Consider the following 14,365-nt stretch of genomic DNA (forward strand, 5'->3'; position numbering starts at 1 on the left):
GTACTAATTTAGTTCTAAAGCCAATTTAGTAACAAGCCTTTTAATTATGTCAATTTAGCCTAGCCCTAAACATTTTGATGATTTGCTAATCAATCATAAACTTTTTAACAATTTGTCAATTTAGTCTTTTTTTGTCAATTTTAACCGAAAATCACTGATATAATGGTCTAGTCAATGCTAGCCATTCTATGTGACTCTATCAACACTGAGTTAGACAATTTTTGTAATGTATTTAAATTTTCCTTTTTTCTTTTTTTTTTTTTTTTTGCCTTTTTCCCCTCCAACAGCCATTGCCGAACCACATTGATGGTTAGCAACTTGTTAGCCTCAAGCTAGAGACACGCACTTGGGCTAGCAAGGGCTGCCCTCACTTGAGGTTGACATAGGGAAAAGAGAAAAAAGAAAAGGAAAATGAAAAAAAAATCATAAAATTATAAAAGGTGTCCATATTAGCCCTAGTTATATTAGTGATTTCTCACCGAAATTGATCAGAATGACTAAATTAGCAAATCATTAAAAAGTATAAGACTAAATTGACAAATCATTAATTGGCTTAAACTAAATCAAAATAGATGAGAAATTTAAGACTAAATTGATAAATTGTCAGAAAGTGTAAGACTAAATTAATATAATTAAAATGCTTAAGACTGAATTGGTCATCATATAACAATTTTCCCACCTTATGACCTAGGCAAGAGAGTCCATTCTTTTCATTTTTGTGTGGAAAATATAGGTTCTTAGACAAAATTGTCTTTTGAGCAAAAGCTACCTTCCCTTGGTCTAAATTAGAATCATAAGTACCACTCTTTTTTTTCTCTTTTTTTTTTTTTTTAAAAGGGATAATGATTCAAATGTTTACTAAACTTCAACCAAATGTGAAATGTGGTCCATAAACTTTAACTTAATGAGCAATATCATCCTAAACTTTTAATTGATTCAATTTGGTCCATAAACTTTTGGTACATTTTCAATATAATCCTTAAATTGTATGAAAATATTCGATATTATCTTCAACATTGAGTATTTTCATACAGTTCAAGAACTAAGTTGAACATATGCCAAAAGTCTAGAGATCATATTAAATAATTTAAAAGTTTTGGAATGAAGTTACATATTGAGTTAAAGTTTAAGGATTATATCGAGCAAATTTAAAATTCATGAATTACATTACACATTAAACCAAAGTCAAAGAATCATTTATTTCATTTACCATTTTTAAAAATGAAATATTGAATTTTTTTGCTTTCAAAATGAATTCGGCAAAAGAATAGTATATCTCCAAGCAAAAGAGAATCTTCTAAGCAATTCTAGTAGAAAGGGCCTCAAAGGAGGTACTGAGATAATTGTACTTCTGACCAAACAAGAAAACAGAAGTGCAATTATCTCATAATACTTCATAGTTTTATTCTCTATACCAAACGTAGCTAAGAGAGACTATCATAAAGTACACACCCTAGGCCCCAAACAGCACCAAAAAAGTCTCAGAATGAGGATACATGCAAGTCAAATGTGCTAAATACGAGTGATGTGCAACTTCACACGTCTATTCAAACAATCAAATAGGTGCAAACCATGTCACACTTTGTCAATCAAAACAAAGAAGACTAACTAATCAGAATCGAACTCAAGTAGATACAGTAAGTCAAAAGCAACCTATTAAAATGATACAGGCTAGCAGGATTCAACTCCACGAGTTGAACTTTTCAGAACTACAATATTGACATAACAGAATATCTGTGGTCCCCATTCGATCTTATTTCCCTTTTCAACCAATAAAAAACAGGGAAGTCCATAAACAGCGAGCCTAGTTGCCGTTCTTGCCTTTCGCAGAGAAGAATCTGCTGAATCCCCTCATTTGCTTCTCTGGCGTTGGAGAAGAAGACAAGGAACCTGATGAAGTGGCTCTGTGTTTCGGATGCTTGGAATTGACAGGAGATTGCAGACTATTTTCTTCCACATCAGATGCGCTACCTGGGGAATCACACAAGGCTAGTGCAGATTCAGAACTCTCTCTGTGCAAATTATATGAAGTGACACTGTCCACCTCAGCAAAATCGACACTTTGCAATCGCATGCTAGTACTTGTTGGTTCTTCCTTAACAGTTCGTTCAGCTTCTTGACTGAATTCATCTGTTGGCACAGTGTAGAGCTCTGTTTGGGGACATAAAGCTTGCAACTGTTTGCCGAGAAGAAATATGGTCTCTTGGCACTCTGCTAGCTTCTCTGCTGCTGCTGATAATTCTTTCTCCTGTGAGAATAAAAAAAGTTTTAAATTCTGTTTTAAATTCTGCACTCAACAATCATGAACAGCATGTCATTAAAAGAATCAGGGGACCAATAATTTGGATTTTGTTCATTAGCTACTTATTCTTATGCAGGCATGTCAGATATATCCAAATCCATATTAGATGTAAAACCTAAAGAAAATAATAATAAAAATTTTGTAAAAAAGTTCCCGGGCACTTGTTAAACAATCAAACATGGAAATATCGCACTTGTTAATACATTGATCATTTTCGTGATGTGCAAAATCAATTATTTGAAAATCAAATATTTCCTCACTAAGTATGTTGAACAAGTGGACTAAATGCACTCATTTACAAGACCCCCTATGCTGACAACTTCTGACCCAAAAATAAAAAAAGACCCTGATGATGATGGCAGCGGCGGCAATGGTGGTGGTGGTGATAATATATTAATGATAACAATAATAATCGCAGCCACAAAAGTTTAATCCATTGCTTGTTTATTCCACAATTATTGTTAACATCCATCGAACAACCGTGCAATTTATTTAGTACTATAGTATTGTATGTTTTATCACAATTTATCCCAAATACATTGAGCTAAATCTATTAAATTTGTTAAAAGACAATTTATTTTAGAAAAAATTTATTGTTATATACTTCAACCTTTTTGTCTTTTGGCAAATGTACCACTAACATGTACGTATTTAGAAAATAACACAATTTTGGACGGAACTAAATAAGGTATAGAGGATATGACCAAAAAAAGAAACGATAAGGCACAAAGTTATCTGAATAAAAAATATGTTGAAGTAGTTTTTGAAAAAGCATTCTAAGTAAGCACCTACAGTCGCATTGCATTCTAATGCTTCATGAAGATTTTAAGTCAATCTACAGTCAACTGACCACTTTCTACTCAGACTAACTCTGCAGGCTCATTCTTATGGGGACTTAGCCGCACACTCCTAGAACATTTCTGAGTTCTACACCTAGGTCATATCATCAATCTCTTCAAATCTTTAACATGTTTAAAGTGAAATAAGACAAAGAAACTGGGATCTAGCTTGATCCAGACAGGGGCATTTAGGTTCCGGTAATGATGATATAAGCTCTATTAATATCCCAATCTTTGCTATTTATTTCTCCCTTCATCTTTCCCCAAAAGAAAAGAAAAATCTCAATCCCAGCTTGCTATGCCATCTTCCTTGACTTGACGTCCATGGGACCATGATAGGACAACAATCCTCAATCTAAGAACAGTAAGAATATAGAATTGGAGAATAGTTGTTTTTCCTCTACATTTTTGCTAAGAAGTTCACCCAACCTTAAGAACTTGCCCTCCATCTCTTCTATATGTCTGCCTTTATACACCCATGGTAATGGTCATTATGCATAACATGGATAGACCTTTCAAAAGAACCGAAATTTGAAGTCACTTAGATATTCTAAATCCCAATAAGTGCACTTCAACACATGGAACCAGACAAGGCAGTTCTATCCTTATGAGTAAACCCCATCTTATTCTCTTCAAACGTCAAAAAACACAACAGGTCAAGGAGCAATAGCAAAAACCAATAAGATGAGACAATATTTTTGAATAATAAGCTGGGTATAAACTTAGGAAAAATTGGTGGGAGAAAAACTTTCTCCAGTTAAATGACAACTAAACCTGCAAAAGCTACTGTTCAGGCTCTTACATTGATTGCAAAACATTTGTCCTGAATATTTAAGCTATTAGAGACCAGCAGAAAATATATTCCACAATTAACACAGCCTCAGGCAAAGGTCGCAAGTATGATGAAGGCCTTTGACCTTGAACTGTATAATACAGGAAAAACCCCATAAATGTGTGAAAAGGGGAGAATAAACATTCTAACTCAGGACCACTAGCTTTGATACCATCTTAGAGCTCAAGCTACCAGAAAGCAATATGGAATATATTTGAATTCTTAATACGAGGGCCACATGATTCGTGGGACATACAATTGAATTGATTGAAAGCAGCCTCACCTGTTTAGTCTTAGTGTCAGCACTGCTCTCGATTAAGCAACTTTCAGCCCTATAATAAGAGGAAAACACAGTTAACCATTAAAGATGGTCATAGTGAAGTGTATGAGTTCCCACTCACTGCTATCAAACATTTAGATCCTATTTGAGGGACACTGGCCCCTCAGCTTTGGAGGAAAATAGAGCATTTAATTATCAGCACCAGAACTAAAAGTTGTTGAAGAGAAAACAATGAGCTTCAGCAAAACTGAAACAAAGAGCCTAGTAGATTATTCAATGATACACCTAATAGGACAGGCAGGGCCACTATCCCTCCATCGCCACACAATGTAATTTTTATCGTACTTTATGATAAACGAATGATTTAATTTCTTATTACCCTTCTACCAAAAAAAAAAAAAAAAAAAAAACGAATGATTTAATTTCTTTACTTTGCCATAAGATTTAACAAATACTTTATCTGCCACACCAACCTGCTTCCATTCCAATTAGAATTTTTCAATCAGCTGTTTCATCAATACGCTGAAGTTTCCAAACTGAAACGAGCATAAAAGTGAAGGGAAAAATTTGCCAAAAGAAGCATGCAATCACATTAATGCTGGAACTGGTCACAAGTGATACTAGCAAAGCAAGAAGCCTAAACAGAATCAACCATAGGAGATTCTAAGGGGAAGTGCTAACCTCTGCAACTGCTCTTGAAGATCTTTACATCTGGCCAAAGCATCCTCTCGACTCCTTTTTTCTTCCTGAAGCTTGCTATTCAAACTCTCTGTTTTTGCTCTCAGAATGTTTACCTCAGTTTCTAATCCTTGTGCTCGTATTTCTAGTGACCTGTATGACTCTGCCATACATTTTAGCTGTGTTTCTGCTAAGCTATTTGACTTTTGAGCTGAAGCCAACTGTGATTTAACTTCTGCAAGTAGCTCCTCAGTCTCCTGAAGCTGAGTCTTTATTGTCTCCAAATTTTGACTATATCTGGCTAAATCCGATGCCATATTTTCTTTCTCTAATTTCAAGTTCTCATACTCTTCCAATGAGACCTTGGGTTGCGTTGCATTAGCATCATATCCTGAAGCTAAATTGCCACAATCAGGGACTTCGGGGTTAGAGGATGTATCAGAAGCATTACCACATCTATTCTGATAATTCTCTCCAGAAGAATCAGGCTGAACTGCCTTATTCTCGGGTAGAGCGACCTTGTCTATGCAATCAGGGCTGTTCATGTCTGATCCAAGATCCTTGTAGCCAAGGATGTTAAAATTGAGCTCGCTTGCCTTTGTCAATACACTAGAGAGGTCAAGGACAAAACTCACCAAACTTGTCTCCCCATGTAAAACTTTCTGAAAGGTGACAAGGAACTCTTCAATTTTCTGGCCAAATACATCAGCATCACCAGATATATCATGGACTGCCAGGGCCTCCTTGCGTAGCAAAAGAACAAACTCTTTTGTATGAGACATAGCATCAGCCATGTCCTGGGTTATCACTTGAACAGCTTCCACAGCTGGATCACTGTCTTTGGACAGGTTGGCATCCTTTTCAGTGGTAGTGACAGCTTCTTCAGAACAGGCTTGTGTATAGCATGACGTATCAGAACTGCATTTCTTTAGAGACACACTTTGCTCCTGCAATGTGGCAAATGCATCAAGCATTACTTTTTTGACATCCTTCAAAAAAATTTCCACGTTGTTCTCTTTGGATACAGACTCAAACATTGAGGAAATCCTTGATTGCAACTTCATCAGCAGCATCTGATCCATACAAACTTCATTATTTACAGATGGTAATGCATCAGGAGTAATTAGAGTTTGCACAGAATCTGAATTTTCCTGGATCTGCAATGCAGCAACGTTATCCACATTCTTTAATGCCCTTTTGTCAGAATTATCAGAACAGGAGACTGCTTCATTTGAATTGTTTGATAAACTAGCCAGCTTCTCCATTTCCAAGAAATCATCCATGAGCTCTAAGTGACTTGTATCATCAACTTTGTTTGGTTCTGGTTTCCTATCTTTCTTAAATTGGGAAAGCTCAGAAACGGACGTTGTTGCCCATGAGTCAGCACAGCTCCTTGCATCATCATTTCCATCTTCTGACATCGATGTCAGACTAGGTGGATTGCTTGCATTATGACTAAAGGAACCTCCAGCAGGGACCACAACAGCAGATTTTGGTGAACTTCTTTCTTGACTGGTATTTTGGAGTTGCGTTTCTAGGATCTGAAGCTTGCTGGTGATCTTAGCACACATGTTCCTTGAAGTCTGCAATTCGGTATTACGGGCAGCCAAAGCTTCTTTTAGCATCTTCATCTCCTCCTCCATAGCCAACAAACGCTCTGTGAGGAATTCATTCTCTTTGTGAAACTTTTGCACATTGTCAAGAGAAAATTCCGACCCAAGGGAATAATGAGGAGAAGAAGGCTTGACAGGAGATCTCTTCAGCTGCGATTCTCCATAATCTCGTCCTAAGCTCTCAACCTCTAACTTCATTTGTGCAAGTGCTGCCGGACCAGGCAATCTCTTGCGCACTAAGCCACGTAACCTTTGGCACTCTGCTTCTAGCTTAGCTATCTTTTTAACACCCTCCATATGATGCTTATTAGCTGCTTCTGCAGACTTCATACTCAGGTTCTTTTCTTCGTTGCGGATTTCGATCTCTTTTGAGACTACGTGGACTTCATATCTAAGTGTACCTATTTCCCTCTTGTATGACTCAATACTACTCTTCAACATCTCTATTTCAGCCTCTGCCTGAGATTTCTCTTCACTCATCCTAATGAGCATGTTAGAGCGCTCTTGCAATGACCTAGAAATTGCTGAATTCTCAGCAGCAGATTTGAGCAGTTCCTGATCCAGATTCACTATTTTCACCTCAAGGTCATGCTTAATGTTTTCCCATTGCTTCGTTTTGGTGAGGACAACTTCCTGCAAATTCCTTTCATGATCTTCCTTAAGATTTCTTATTTGCCTCATGCACTCCTTCAGAGCTCCATCTAGATGTGATGCCCGGTCTTCAGCAGTGAGTTTTGATAGTGTGACAGATTCCAAATGACTTTTCAATGCCAGGGCTTCTGCCTCAGCCTTTTCCCACCCTGTACATCAGATTTAAAAGTAAGAACATGAACAGCCAACCCCCATTGTGATCCCAATCTAAGCGCCATCAATATGGCATCATTTTTTATCTCTACTGACACAAATCAAAAGCGATACCTGAGACGGCATCTTCAGCAACTTTAGCATGCTGTTTTGCCAGGTCATCCTTGGCTGTTATCTCTGAATTAGCAGTGGAGAGCTGTTCATCTAAATCCTTAATATGGTCATCTAATTCCTTAATATGGTCCTCTAATGTCTGTACTTGTTCCTCATAAAATTTCACTTGATCTTCTAAACCACTTAGATGTGTATATGACTCAACAGAGATTTGAACATAATTTGGTTTTTTGTAGGTCTCCTGTTGTCAAAAACAAAACAGAATAATGTTTAGATGAAAGCACCAAAAAACAAGAAAATGGTTTGTTAAACTACACAGCAGAGAGCGAGGTAGCTTCACCCAGTCAATCATAACTGAAGGTGGAGCACGTGAAATTCAAAATAAGGGATCAGAAAGGCAAAGAGAAGGATGAAGGATATTAAACACATGATGAGTGGAGTAGATGTTTGTCAATGAGCTTCTATACCCATTTTCCAGTATAGGGTATTCTATAATGATGAGACGGCATAAAATTTAATGGCTTTTTGATTGTTTTGACAATGTACTTTTGTTGGAGAGATAACATCTGAGAACATAAGCCCTTGAATTGAATCACAACCCTAGTAGAAAGACCCAATATCATTCAAAATGCTGGTAAACAGTAGGAATTCAAGTCAGCCAAATGACTGATAGATTTATCCACGTTTCCATTCAAGGACCAAGAATGTCTTATATTCATGTTCAGTACCAAAAAAATTAACAGAAATTATCCAGCTGAACCAGCAGCCATATAACTCTGAAGTTTGAACAATGACATGAATATTTAACTTTAGAGTGGCTGTTTAAGTTCCCATTTAGCAGTGTGGTTCCTTCAGTGACTACTGGAACAATTGGAAAGCTGCTTTTGTTTCAAACACATGAGATAAATGCACTATATTCAAGACAAGAAGTGAGCAGTGCCTGCGGTGCAATGCAGAATACTGAATAATAATTGGCACTTTAAATACTTGGGAGGCTGAACGGGAAATGAATATTTGTGTGTTAACCAACCTGATCACTCTGGGACTTAGGCGGTGGTAGTGAAGCACCAGCAGTATCTAATATAGCTACCGCCTTTTCAACTGCTGCCTTCTCAGCAGCTGCCTTATCTGATGACTTTCTCTTCCAGGGCCAGCTTCGGCGTTCCATTTGTGATGGATAAAGTTGCACTCTAGTAGTCAAAATAGCATAAAGTAAGAACCATATCACTAGAGAGAGAGAGAGAAAGAAGAGAGAGAGAGAGAGAGAGAGAGAGAGAGAGAGAGAGAGAGCTTTATAACAGATTAGTGAAGGCTAAATCAAGTATCACCTAGTATTAAGATCTAGAGTGCCTTGCAACTCCTCAAGTATACAACAACAAACTCAAAAGCACAAACAAGAGATCCAACCTATTTTGAGTCCTCCCATTTCAGTTGTCAAAGTAGAGCATTTGAAAAGAGCACATCAACACTTTAAAATTAGCTGCCAGATAACACGTAAATTCACCATGGTAGGTGCACAGTTACATTATCGACATTTCAAGTTAACAGCTCCAAAAAGTCCAACCAGCGCTATAAAATACAGCGGTCCGTACAAGGGCACTTCCCAGATTACTATGGAATTTTACAACAGTTAGTTGAAGCAAATTGCAGAATCTTGAGAGATCTATCACAGATTAGGGACAGAATTTCCTGAATTTAAGAGAAACATTAACTGATGAAACATGGGTTTCTTTTCTTTTTCTCTCCAGAAGCATATGTTCAAGAGGATGAAAATGCAAACGCCCTTTTTCACTACAAGCACTAATTCAGAATTGGTCACAGCCTCAGAGGACTGATTCAGCCGCGACTCAAATCGACCAAAATTAGAGATACCACGCAGCATGGAAAAATTGGCGCAGCAACACTAGCAGACTGATAAGAAAGCACCAACTCCGCAATCGAAAAACAAATTTACCAAATCAAACGTTGTGGACCGAATCAAGGAGATTATAAAACAATTACAGACCGTAAATGTCCAAAAAAAAAAAAAAGGCACCGACAGAAATGGTATGAGAAACCGTCACTCAAATAGAGCAAGAGGGGAAAAGAACTACTCCCACACACCAAAAGGATGCAAGAAAAAGCTCCTCCGAACGACACAAACCAATCCAAGATTAAACAAGAAACGACACCCGGTTCCGGTTTTCACTCCATTGTCAGCTGCCAAGCTCAAACAGATTCGCAGTAATGCAGATGCAAGAATTGTCCGGACTTGGAAAAGTTCCGGGAAATCGGACTCACCGGAGCAAATGCAGTTGCGACGGAGCTGAGCGAAGCCAACCCAATGCGAATGCAGCTAGGCAACAAAGATCTAAACACAGACGGCTTCTTCTTCTTCTTCTTCTCTTGTTAGATGGAATCAAGCCCTCACAGATTGGCCAAGTGAGAGACAGAGGGGGAGAGAGAGAGAGAGAGGGCAGTTATGGGGGTGGAGGAGGAGGGGCGTGGTGGTGGTGGTGGTGGTGGTGGTGGTGGTGAAAGTGGTGGGTGAAATGAGATATTCAGGCTTAGGTGTCACTCGAAAGGGAAGACGTTGGAAAAGCTCCAAAAACATCACCTTTTTCCCTTTTTAAATTAATCAAATTTCAACTTGTTTATTTATGTTTTCTTTGGAAGAAGAGACAAAGACAATATAGAAGTTGGGGGAATATTGTGATTGTCTAAGGTGTTCTTTTTTCTTTTTTTTCCTCATTGGAATTTGTACCAAACTCGACTTCTATGCACTTTCAATTTACGTAACCAATGGTTTAAGCCCGCGAAATAAATTTGATCGATTTCCTAGTAATTTGAATTGATTTTCTAATTGGGTTTCCTTATATTGAACCCTGATAATCCATAGGTAACAGAGGGTGTTGTTTTGGCCCATCAGCAACGTATTATGCTTGTAAATTGCATCTTAAGAGGTCGCGAGTACTCTAACCCCAATTAGTTTTATAATAGGATTTGTGACTTTTTTGATAAAATTTAGAGATAACTTTCTAAGAAATCGAGAGGTTTCTATATAGTATAAATTTCCAATTGTATTTGAGGATTGGAAAACACAAAAAACATTCGAGTGACTCAAGCATAGTTATAATACCCACTATATAACTTGATTTATAGTTGAATTAAGTGCTCCTCTCAGTGTGGATTTGGCATTATTCATCGAATCACCTAAATTCAATTTCTGTTGTATTTTTTAATTTTATTCATTACATTTCAATAGCTTAGTTTTCTTTTTCTTTTTTCTTTTTTCTTTTTTCTTTTTTCTTTTTTCTTTTTTCTTTTTTGTGCAATGGAAAAAAGGGCTCAAGATAGTGATCCTAAACTCCATTTCAGATGGAAATTTTTTTCTTCTTCTTCTTTTTTTCCAAGCAGGCGGTGGTAATTTGTAAGGTGCTTGGGTGTCAGTCACAGAATAAAGATATTATAACATAATTAATATCTTAGGCGACAGATGGTGGGGGGAGGGGAATTGACAGGTTTGCCCCGGAGGAAGGGGAGCGGGGCGATTGGCTGGCGATGTCGAGGGAATCCCGCACGCGTGTGGCGGAAGCAAAGAGGGGGCGAGCCGAGGGAGCTGAGCTGGAACCGATATTCGGGTGCGCCTGTCTGCGTGTGACGACGACCTTTGGACCACCGTCCCTGCTATTGGCCCCCTCAACTCCCCCCCAGCTCACCACGCACGTGCGCTGCGTCGCTCTGCGTTGCGGTCGTACCGTAGATCTCGTGCATCCCCCAGTCTCGGCCGTTCATCAGCCATCAGGACACCGGACGTGACGGCTTTAGTTTTTTATTTTTATTTTTTTGTCATAATGGTGGGTTTAGTTTGACTTGGTGAGGTTCGAGACACCATATTGCAATGAATTCATATGTGAGGTCAAATCGAAATAAATGAGAGTTCGAGCCGAACTGAATAGAATGAATTAGTTCGGTTCGGTTTAGGTCCATTCCCGCCTTAAAATGCATTGATTTGCAGTGCGAGAATTATTTTGCCAATTATCAATTACTGAATTGACTAATTGTGTATTATCATAAAAGTACGCATATCTATTGGATGAAGAATCAATTATATATTTGGAACAATACATATGGGAAGGAGAACAATGGTTTATTTCCATGACATTAAGGATAGAGTTCGGTTTTGGTCGAAACCTCAAATAGCCCCTCCATAGAGCAAGATTCACTTCTTGGGGAATATGACATGATATTAGGATGACAATTCAATATGTTCGATTCAATTTAGTTTAGTTATATGGACCTTGGATTGGATTGTGGCAAAATTGTAGATGAGCTATTTGCCATTGAGTGAGGATTGATGATTGTGGCGATGATGATGAACGTTAGTAACCAATTGGAGAAGCATGGAACGCATTTTGATAGGGTGGTCAACTCAAAGATGATGTCAACAATAATTTGTTGGATTGTTTTAGTTAAAGTAACCTAATTTTAAGGATTTGAATTGGAATTAGTAGATAATATCATTGGGGCATCATTGGTTTGGAAACTAATGTATCAAAAATCAAATATTCACTCATATATATATATATATATATATATATATATATATATATAAATTTAATATACTTGAAAGACACTAGTTAACAATATTGTATAACTGTGAAAGACTGTAACAATTTATCACTTCACTTAATAGCAATAAGAAAAAAGCACAAGAGGTACTTGAACTTTTATCAAATGCTCAGTTGGTCATTTTGTTAAATATGTAAATAGGAAAGTGATTTGGAATGTCATGTAAACACCACATAAGCGATGACTTAGCTAATTAGGATGACATGGAATTCTTTTTCGATTTAAGGCCAACATGGCTTAAGAACAAATAAAATTCAAAATTCCAAAAAAAAAAAAAAAAAAAAAAAAGCCTCACCAATATTCACACACAAAGAGGAAAGAACAATTAGCTAGGTGGGTAGGCAATGGCAATCGTGCGTCCTACGTTGCCAAGGCACGATAAGAACTGTTGAGTCTTTGTCAGCCTCTAGAGACTAATGATACAACCTCTACCATGTTTCGATCAAGCACTTGCGTAAACAAAGAGAGGGTGAGACTAAAGAGAGAAGAAATGGCAACCGCCACCTAAATCATCGTATCCAGGTTTACAAAACCCTAACCAAAATAACTTGGAGTGGGGTATAGTGAACCCAAGTGACCATCACCTACACCATAGTTCACCATCACCTCAATCCCTATATGTCTTTCCTTGGTTCACCGCCCAAGACTTTTGTTCATTTTCTTTCTTTAATGTTTATTTTGCTTCACAAATTTTCTTAATTTCTAGACTCTTCTATTTTGTTTTTAAGTTTTTCTATAAGCTAGGATGCCACATCGATATTTACCAATACTTAATTGTCATGTTGTATTCATGTCTACTTTTTTTTAACGGAAGAATCAATTCGAATGAAAAGTATGTAGTTTGTAGATTCGATTAAAAGTTCAGTAATTAGTTAAATATTTCTCAGAAATTTTCAATTTGTTTATTCCATTTTGGAATGGCCGACCACTGTGGAGGAATAACTACCTACAGTTTCCGGTTGAGAGGCTGTTTGATAATATAGGGACCCGCGAATCCTGATCCTATGCTCCTAGCTTTAGTAGACTGTAACACGCCAGTCCTAAATCTATCGCATGATCCTAGCCCTAGCCCTTGTCCTTGTCCCTTTCCTACCTACTAAGTCAATATCCTCGAAAACGGCTCATCTGATCCCACCAATTCTATTTGACATTTGTCATTTTACTTGAATTCTACTCATTTTGGTTGGAAAATTACGTAATCTCAATTTATGCTGGCGCTTTCATTGTAGGCGAATTTTTTTCGCAAAGAGAAAAAAGGTGCTCATTAGAAGAAAAAAGAGAAAGAAAGTGACAAGGGTAATGGACAGCTGAGGTTGGCTGTCCATCCTCACATCATTGCATGTTTCTCTCTCTTAATATAAGGATTATATCAGCAAATGTTGCAATTTCCATCCTCACATGATTTCGTATTGTCGATTTTGAAAATATGTAATTTGCATATTCGACAAAACGCCTAAATCACAAACACTTCCAATCCACGCCACCAAGTGTACCGCCAACGACGACGCCTCCTCCAATTCACCGCTGTAAGTCAGCGCCCCTCTCCCAACCTTGCCCCTCTAGTTCCATTTACAGTTTCTCACTCTCATCCCTCTATAAATGTGGGGTCTCTCTTAGCCATGATGCCGTTGTCGCACTAGCACGACCGAAGCTTGACTATGATCGGCGTCACAGTCGAGCTAGTCAGATTTGTGCACTTGAGCCCTCTGAATTTAGGCCTCGTGATCGATGCGGCAGCGGAGCTCAACCACCCCAATTGTTGATGCAATAAATTTCTTACATTTTGACCATTTTCATTAGTTGGTAGTTCACCTTCATATGCCCTAAAAGTCCCTATCGATTCGTCCATTGATTGAGGTTGACTTCTCAGCTTTCATGAATAGCTGCGTTTACGTGACCCCATTCATTTGATAGTGCTCTCATTAATTTGACGATGGCCTCTGCACTAGTATACGTTTTTCCTTAGTTGGCAAGGCCATTAACAATTTTGGAATTTCTCATGACATTTGGGTTATTTCTTTATTAGTTGTATAACAAAATATGCAATTAAATTCTGAAGATATATATATATAACATTTAAAGCTTTGGGGAGAAATCTTAATCAGTTAGGTCTTACATTTAAAAAAAAAAAATTATTTATATAAAATTTTGCATGAAAAATGCTAATGTGGCGTTCGATCATAGTTGGTTATCTTATGTAGCACAAGAAACAATAAAGACCCAAGACCGCAGCATGTACACAAATAAAGCAGGAAACTCACATGAATCAGACAACGACTGCTCAAAGCTTTA

General features: G+C 37.7%; 1 protein-coding gene across 1 annotated transcript; it reads right to left on the minus strand.

Moving 5' to 3' along the window:
• Nucleotides 1-1,489: 1,489 nt before the first annotated feature.
• Nucleotides 1,490-9,973, minus strand: LOC104451783 (filament-like plant protein 4). The gene is made up of 6 exons (XM_018876425.2): nt 9,743-9,973; nt 8,493-8,652; nt 7,463-7,703; nt 4,935-7,344; nt 4,257-4,305; nt 1,490-2,248 (listed from the first exon to the last, which is right to left on the minus strand). The coding sequence occupies exons 2-6, from the start codon at nt 8,628-8,630 to the stop codon at nt 1,805-1,807; spliced, it is 3,282 nt and encodes a 1,093-aa protein (XP_018731970.2). The 5' UTR covers nt 8,631-8,652; nt 9,743-9,973; the 3' UTR covers nt 1,490-1,804.
• Between the last annotated feature and the right edge of the window lie 4,392 nt (nt 9,974-14,365).

The sequence above is a fragment of the Eucalyptus grandis genome, chromosome 6, assembly GCF_016545825.1.
Source record: "Eucalyptus grandis isolate ANBG69807.140 chromosome 6, ASM1654582v1, whole genome shotgun sequence".
Lineage (NCBI taxonomy): Eukaryota > Viridiplantae > Streptophyta > Magnoliopsida > Myrtales > Myrtaceae > Eucalyptus > Eucalyptus grandis.